Source organism: Vollenhovia emeryi, unplaced genomic scaffold (genome assembly GCF_000949405.1).
Source record: "Vollenhovia emeryi isolate VEMERY1.0 unplaced genomic scaffold, V.emery_V1.0 DF939450.1, whole genome shotgun sequence".
Taxonomy (NCBI): domain Eukaryota; kingdom Metazoa; phylum Arthropoda; class Insecta; order Hymenoptera; family Formicidae; genus Vollenhovia; species Vollenhovia emeryi.
In genome coordinates, this window is record NW_011966916.1 from 79,005 (window position 1) to 88,239 (window position 9,235).

General features: G+C 35.1%; 1 protein-coding gene across 1 annotated transcript in view; it reads right to left on the reverse strand.

Moving 5' to 3' along the window:
- LOC105557585 (chaoptin) overlaps positions 1 to 9,235 on the reverse strand; it is an 82,597-nt gene that overhangs the window by 71,888 nt on the left and 1,474 nt on the right. The window contains exons 2-3 of the mRNA XM_012004861.1: positions 7,588 to 8,273; positions 3,821 to 3,994 (exon numbers count right to left, since the gene is read on the reverse strand). Of these exons, the coding sequence (XP_011860251.1) occupies positions 3,821 to 3,994; positions 7,588 to 8,273 (860 nt within the window). The remainder of the gene's footprint in view (positions 1 to 3,820; positions 3,995 to 7,587; positions 8,274 to 9,235) is intronic.

The following is a 9,235-nucleotide window of genomic DNA, read 5'->3' on the forward strand; positions in this document are numbered from 1 at the left end:
TATATAAGGGTCGGACTCAAATAGTTTCGGAGATACAGGCTGAGGAAGGATACAAATAATAAATATATGGTAATTATAATAAATTTTAGTCGACTTTATCTGGCATGTGTTTAATATATTTAAAAATTGGAAATACAAGCGACGTTTCGACCATCGGTTTTGGTCCTTCTCAAGCCATTACTAAAATAATTGTATAAATAGAGTGGTGTATAGATATAATTTGTTGAATAAATAAATGTGTATGTAATATGATAAATAGATATAAATATGATATGGTTTGTCCACGTGGATATTATAAAACAAAAATTCGGATAGATCAAACGTCAGTCTCACCTTAATTATAAACTTTCCTTCATGAGTCACAATTATAAAAATTTTCCTATTCGTCTATCGAGTCACAATTATAAAATTCGGTTCGTATATCGCAAGACACGTAGGTATTCTACGATGGATGGAGAGTGACTGATCGCAATATCGACTAGCTACGCCGTGTAGGTCAAAAAACATCGTGAAGAAGAGAGTAACACATACATAACAGTTCATGTCAAGGAATTAATAATAGAGTCATAAATAGAGTTAAGATTCTCGGTGTCTTTCTTCGAATTGATGGTGTTCGGATCCATTTTTATGTGTAGCATTTCAGCGATTTCTCTTCTTCTGATGTGTTTCTCTCGGTGTAGGACATCTGGATGTGTCCAGTTAAATTCGTGTCCTAATATCGAGCGGTGCTTACTGATGACTGACTGGTTATCGTCAGTCTTTTTTATATTATTGATGTGTTCTTTGATTCTCGTCTCCAGGTGTCTTTTTGTCTGGCCGACATATGTTGCATTGCAGTCCCTGCAGTTTAGTCTGTAGACTAATTCTGTTTTTTTGAGATCACATATCGGATCCTTGCCTTTTCTTATTAATTTGTTTAGTTTTTTTGGGACGGTGTATATTGTGTTTAAACCTATATTTGTTAGACGTTGACGTATCTTTTCATTGGTGCCTTTGATGTACGGTATGGTGATGCAGGTTCTTATGTCGAATGTGTTTTCTGGGTTTCGAGAGGAGTCTTGTAATTGTTTGAGTCTTTTGTTGATGTATTTGTCAATTGTGTGGTTGGGAAAACAATTATTAAGTAAAATGTTCTTTATAATAGAAATATTAACGTCATGAAATCTGCTGTCTGATAATAAAATTGCGTGATCTACTAGGTTTGTGATCGTGTTGAGTTTGTATTGGAGGGGATGGTTCGAAAAGAAATTCGTGTATCGTCCCGAAAATGTTGGTTTTCTATACCAATTAGTCAATAGTTGGTTGTTTTTTCTGATAACACTAACGTCTAAAAAATTGATGGAGTTATTTATTTCTATTTCATGTGTGAATTTTAATTTATATGGTAATTCTTCAGTATAGCTGCTCCACCTCCAAAATCAATCAAATTGGTCTCATTCGACGCGTTTTTCAACGAGAAACAACTTTTTCCTTAGACAAAATCGTTGCTCTGCCCTGCGAAGCGAGATATTAATTGTTAAAGTTGACAACTTTTAGAGTTAGGAAATCTGTCATACTGACGAAATGTAGCGACACAACATGGGTTTTCGACTTTCCACGTGAAGCGAGATCCACTCCACACCTCAAACATGGTTTGGGTAGGGTTATATCTTAACGAAGTGGTGCCCCCCGAAGGGGGGGCGGAACATACTGTCTCCACGCATATACTTCCGCTGTTGTACTGTTCCACATGGGTTTGCAACTTTCCACGTGAAGCGAGATCCACTCCACACCTCTGACATAGGGTGGGTAGGGTTATTTTTAACGAAGTGGAGCCCCCTCGAAGGGGGGGGGGCGGAACACACTGTCTTTACGCATACATTTTTCCATCTACATTTGGTGGAGGGGAGTGACTTATATGTAGGTAGAAAAATGTATGCGTGGAGACAGTATGTTCCGTCCCCCCCCTTCGGGGGGGCTTCACCTCGTTAAAAATAACCCTACCCACCCTATGTCAGAGATGTAGAGTGGATCTCGCTTCACGTGGAAAGTTGCAAACCCATGTGGAACAGTACAACGGCAGAAGTACATGTGTGGAGACAGTATGTTCCGCATGACAGATTTTCTAACACTAAAAGTTGTCAACTTTAACAATTAATATCTCGCTTCGCAGGGCAGAGCGACGATTTTGTCTGAGGAAAAAGTTGCTTCTCGTTGAAAAACGCGTCGAATGAGACCAATTTGATTGATTTTGTAGGTAGAGCAGCTATACTGAAGAATTACCATATATTTATTATTTGTATCCTTTCTCAGCCTGTATCTCCGAAACTACTTGAGTCCGGCCCTTATATATGAAATGACTCGGGAAGACATCCCCAACAACATATTTAAAAATAAAGCAAATCGGAGAGGAAGTCGCTTTTATGCATAATTACTAAAATTTTATTAGCTCCCAAGGATTTCTCCGTGCTGTGTAGTCATAAAAAATATATTTAGGTCATTAAAAGTTTATCCATGATCCAGATAACTCGCTGTCGAATTATATCGGCTCGCCTCTTATACTAATATGGAAGAATTTTACTTACGAGAAAGACTAAAGTGCGGTCGCCACGTCGCGGCAGTGAGTGGTACTAGTACTAACTCGCTGGAAGCTTGTTTTGTCGAATTTTGTAAGCTCCCTGGGAGCTCAGCGAAATGAACTTCCTAGGAGCTTAATCGGAGCTTTGTGCTGTGTGGGGGGTATTAGGACACACCCTGTATACATACGAGTAAATAGATCACCTCATGTTAAGAAACGGTATTGTAGTCATTCTCGCCACGTTGCACGTCCTTTCTCACCCCCCGATCCACTCGCAGCGCTCACGGAGATTTCAAGATCATTCGATCTCATGACGAGATTCGAATGTGAGGAAATTTCCCAAACAGTTACATTGGGGGAGATTCCCGTTAGTACAATTCAAAAACTTGTACGTGTTTGTGTCAATTATTTCATTATCACGCCAGGATTTTATAAGTGAATTAATTTTTTAAGTTAATTGATAAATAGGATATTTCTTAAATTTGCGGTATATGGATGCATCGTGAAGTAATTCTTTCATTCGCCCGATATAATCCTCTCTGTCCATTACCACGGTGACTTATCCCTTGTCAGTTCTAGTGACAAATATGTCATCATTATCGCTTAGAAACCTCTTACATTGGGCAAAATCGTTCAAAATATGTCTATTCGTATTCGATGTGTGTTTGTTCGTGCACAGAAATTTTTTAAGCGAGTTAGCTACAACTACTAACTATTTAACTAAATCCTTTTTACTTATTAACCTACATTGTTCATAACTGCGTTGTTGTTGTTGATTTGCAGTATCACTCGAAAAGGACCCAAAAGAATAGGGTAGAAACGTTATGTGTAATAAACTAATTAAATAACTAGCCAGTTGGGTTGACTATAAATTTTCCGTCTCAATGTTTAATCATTATTGGTGACAATAAGCAAGCTCTCCTTTCGTCAATTGTAATATTCTACAAGTAAACAGATGTGTTAACTTTCTAAGATTTTATTGCCTTTTAAATTTTTTAAATTTATAAATTCTTACACTTTTTCCTGTGAAATGGTAGATTTCCATAAAATACTACTTCTAATAATTTTTTAAGAATATCGTAATTTGTGGTACTCTATTTCGTAAATATTTATACAAAAAAATACTTTTAAAAATATATAAAAATTTCTACAATTTCAATTTCTAGTAAAATTTTGTAATTGTTCATAGTAAATTTTTCCATCATGGTATAAAGCAAAGGAATTTGTTCTCAATTTAAAGTATCGAATAAATAATGATCTTACCTTTAAAGACATCACTGTTAAAGCGGCTGAGGGAGTTATGAGAGATATTCAAAAACAAGAGGTGTTGGACATTGGAAAGAGCGCCATCCTCCATGTGAGATAATTCATTATTGCTGAGATCTAATCGTAATAACAATTCGCCGAGAGTATTAAAAGCATCTCGTGAAAGAGAACCTATAAAAGAAAATGATTCAGAAAGAAGTAACTCAATGTTTACACATCGAAAAGATGTAATCATTAAGATAAAATATTTAACAATATGTAAAAAGAGAGAGTGACTCTTCCGCTCGTATATTGTAAAGACAAATATAAACTAATAACAGGCCATATTAACGAGCATTAACAGATATTCTTTAAATACAATTGATTTATTCTTCTTCGAATTAGAATAGTAAACGTTTCGACTCTACTAAGCCTTTATCAGTACATAACTAACAATTTAACATTAATCGCATAAAAACGCAGTAATTTATACAATTATGAACAGTGGGGTTTATAACCAACTTATCCAAAAGTTGGCGATATATGTCATGGCAGTAATATCAATTCCACAACTATCAAACGTATTCATCGTTGGAAGACGAGAATATGTTGGACCTAGGTATTATTAGTTTCGATAAAAAATATTTCGATAAAATTAGATATGACAACAAAAATTGAGAACCTTAGAACATTTTGTTGAAACGACTAATAATACTAGGACCAACATATTCTCGTCTTCCAACGATAAATACGTTTAATAGTTGTGGAATTAATATTACTGCCATGACATCGTCAAATTTTGGATAAGTTGGTTAAAAACTCCACTGTTGATAATTGTATAAATTACTGCGTTTTTATGCGATTGGTGTTAAATTGTTAATTATTATACAGGGTGTCGGATTCGAGTTGGACGACTCCAAAGATTATAGTAGATTGGGTCAAACTGAGAAGAAAAGTTATATACCATTGTACAAAATCCGTAATTATTATCGCGTAATTAAGAAAAACGTCTGACAAGGGGACCGTCAGGTGTTCCCCTCCCCGATTTGGCTGAAATTGTGCATAAGTGTAGTACTTAACGAGAAACTTTTATAAAGCAAGCCACTCGACGCACCTCTCAAGCGTTTTCGAGAAAAAGCAATTTGAAATTTGCGTGTATGTGTTAGTAGCTGTGCAGCGCAAAAATTATTTTCAGCCGAACGCGTAGCGTACCGGGCAGCGCGCCAGCTTCATAAGCACGAGATCGCTGGTTCGAGTCCCGCTGCTACTCTTTTTTCCATTATTTTTTTCTATTATAAATGTTTCTTTAGTTATACAATATTGATGCTGAAATTTTAATATTTTTATCGTTTTGAAATATTTGCAATATAAATCTTTATTAATTATTTGCAATATTTATAATATTAAGTAGAAGGCAGTATATTGGTACATAAATTAGGATGATATTCATCATAAAAACATGTAAAACAATATGTTGTAAAACATTGTGCGCATCTTATAAAAGCTGCTTTTTTAGAAGCACAAGGAATTTTAAGAATATCGATAGGGAAACATTTCATTTACGTTCCTGAAAATGTTTCTTTCATCGCAAAGTTTTGCAGCGAACCAAGCGTAACGCAACATTTCAGAAAATACTGAAGCTGACAACTGATTATGAACAATCGATTGAATTTTTAAACAATCTTCTCTGGATACTATCTCGCGATTTTGTTCGATGAGGTAGGAACAATTTTGTAGACGCTTTATAAAATTTTTCACCTGTCTATAAAAGTAAACATCGCAAGGTTGAACAAGAGGCGTACATTTCGGAGGAATAACTTTAATTGTACATGTTCCTATACCCTCATCGTTTTGAAAAATTTCATTATACAAGCTCGGATTTGTTTGCCCTCCCCAAGAATCTATCAACAGCAGAAATTTCTCCTTTCCTACGTATGGTAATAATGTTTTTTTCATAAATTTTTTATACAAATGAGTCGTAAGCTTTCCCCATTTCGATGATGTTACAACATATACTGCCTTCTACTTAATATTATAAATATTGCAAATAATTAATAAAAATTTATATTGCAAATATTTCAAAACGATAAAAATATTAAAATTTCAGCATCAATATTGTATAACTAAAGAAACATTTATAATAAAAAAGTAATAGAAAAAAAAGAGTAGCAGCGGGACTCGAACCAGCGATCTCGTGCTTGCGAAGCTGGCGCGCTGCCAGGTACGCTACGCGTTCGGCTGAAAATTTTTTGCGCTGCACAGCTACTAACACATACACGCAAATTTCAAATTGCTTTTTCTCGAAAACGCTTGAGACGCACAAAGTGCGTCGAGTGGCTTGCTCTATAACAGTTTCTCGTTACGTACTACACTTATGCACACAATTTCAGCCAAATCGGGGAGGGGAACACCTGACGGTCCCCTTGTGAGCCAATAAGTGCACGGAGAAGCGGAAGGCCGGACTCGGCAGACACGCAAAATGGTGTATTTGTTGACATCTCTCAAGATCCGATAGCGAGAGGTGCAGTCACGCATCGATCGATGAGAGACGGGGGCGAGCGGGGAGCGGTGAGCGGGCAAACGGCGCGCAGCGAGCGAACGCGCGACATATGACACCGCGCCGAAAAAGTTTTTCTGATGGTAGGAGAATAATACACCATTTTGCATGTCTGCCGAGTCCGGCCTTCAGCTCCTCCGTGCACTTATTGGCTCAGATGTTTTTCTTAATTACGCGATAATAATTACGGATTTTGTAAAATGGTATATAACTTTTCTTCTCAGCTTGACTCAATCTACTATAATCTTTGGAGTCGTCCAAATCGAATCCGACACCCTGTATGTACTGAGGAAGGCTTAGCAGAGCCAAAACGTTTACTGTTATAATTCGAAGAAGAATAAATCAATTGTATTAAAAGAACATCTATTAATGCTCGTTAATATGGCCTGTTATTAGTTTACATTTGGCCATAAAATATTTATTTAAAAATTAATAAGAAACTTTATAAATAAATATAAAAAAACTTGTAAGTATATGTATAAAGTTTTCCATTAAAATAATCTCGCAAGTAATATATATACCTTGTAATTTTGCTTACTCAAATATTATTTGCTATAAATATTATTTGATTTATAGATATTCAAATATTTAATTACAAGGAAATCTCTCCTTCCCCTTACAGTAATAAGCTTTGTATAGGGTGTCCGACTTAGAAGTGATCAATTGAAAGATGGAAGTATATTGAATTAAATAAAGTACGAATAGAAGAACACGCACAAGAAACGATGGACCGGATTCACAGTTCAGCAGGCATGCAAAATGGTTGATTTATTTATATTTCCTATGATCCAATAAGCAAGGAGTGAAGCACAAGTGAATAACACAATCGCCTTCCATCCCTCATATCTCACCTATTGGATCGTAAAAGATAAAAATAAGTAAACTATTTTGCATACCTGCCGTATGTTCGGTCTACGGCTTCTTTACGCGCTCATTTGCGCTCAGATGCTTTTTATTTATAACTCAGAACTATTGTGAATTTATAAAATGGTACATGACTTTTCTTCTCATTATCAGTTTGACCCAATCTATCATCACTTTTCAGTTGCTCAAGAAGAAATTAGACACCCTGTACAGTACACACTTATATCAAGCCTCTCTAGTTATATCCATGCTACAATACAATACACTACTGATTTATCTTCATATTTTTAAATGTAGAAAAGTTACTAATAAATTAAAATATTTACAAAATTTTAAATAAAGAAAAGCTATGTCATAAACGTACTGATATTGTTGCCTGCCAAAGATAACACTCTAATAGCACGTGGTCCTTTCAAAGAAGCGGTGGGTACCATAGTTAAATTATTGTTATCGAGATATAGTTCTTCTAAGTTAACGCATCCTTTTAGAATTCCTTCTTCGATGCTTCTAAGACCATTTCTGCTAAGATCAAGTATCCTGAGTTCTTTCATGCCATGAAATTCATTACTGGAGAATATTGGGTTTAAGTTGTCGCCTAAGAGATTGTCAGCGAGTCGCAATTCGCGCAGTTCACTTTGTGTCTGTAGCAAGCGATCCATCAGACGATAGATCGAATTACTTGACAAGTCGAGTCTTTTCAGATTCAAATCGGAATTAATGATATGTTCCGGTAAGATCTGATGACCGCAGTTCCTTTGACTAATTGATACAACCGGTTGACCACGCAAACTATTAATAATATCACGTGTGAAAATTACTCGGTCGCAATTCATCTCAATTGATCGTGGATAATCCAAAGATACAGCACACTTGCAAGGTATCACAAGATCTCGCTTCACTTCGACGCAAGGCCTCCATTGTGCTTGATTCAACGGAAGGATGTTTGACAATAGAAGGACCGCTAATAGGTATGAGCTAGAAATAACAAAAATAAAAATATAATTAAAGATATGTTTATGTATGTATAATAAATATAATGTAATAATTTTTCTGTTACATTGTTCTTTCTCAGATCACGCATGATTTCGTGTGAAAATGAGTAACTTCAAAAATAGTTTTAAAGTAGTCGGTGGATCATAGATGCGATTGCAATCATCCACATATGCCACAGTTTATAATTGATCATTAAAGTTATTGATTTATGAGTAAAGGAAATTTAATTATGACGCACTTTGTAAATAATAAACATTTGTTTGCCTTTTACTGTGTGACATCCCAGCTAACAAGACAACGTCGAAATGACGTGAATAATACGTGATTTTGATGACGATAACGTCATGTGACTATGGTACGTAATTTTAACGTCATTTTAAATACTAAAATAGTATGTCATTACTATTTTAGTCAAAAAGACGTACTATTAACGTCGAAGATATAAATGTATAAGTCGAAGATATAAAATAATTAAGAAATTGAAAATCTCATCAAAATATGCAACGCGCGAACAATGCCATGTCATTATTTGAGCATACAGAATACATTTATATCGTCTTTTTGACGTAACAGTAATGACGTACTATTTTAGTATTTAAAATGACGTCAAAATTACGTACCATTTAAGTCACATGACGTTATCGTCATCAAAATAACGTATTTGTCACGTCATTTTGACGTTGTCTTGCTATAATCTGATTAAATAATTATCATTCAGATTGATTTTGAGCATAGTATTTATACAACAATGTTTGTAATCGAAATGTTAAAGACTGCGATTACAAATCTTTTAAGAAAAATATACTTAAAAGTTTGGGGGACAATTTAGAATTTCTCAGTATATCTTAAATAAAGTATGCTGTGTGGGTTACGTTCCAAAATAATTTTTAACATTTAATAAAAACATGTTATGTACAAGTATGTGTATAATTATATTGCACAAAAATATATTACGAGGAAGAAGTGTCAGAGCCAGAGGATCACCGCTATCCCATACGATCATCGAAGTTAAGGAGGTT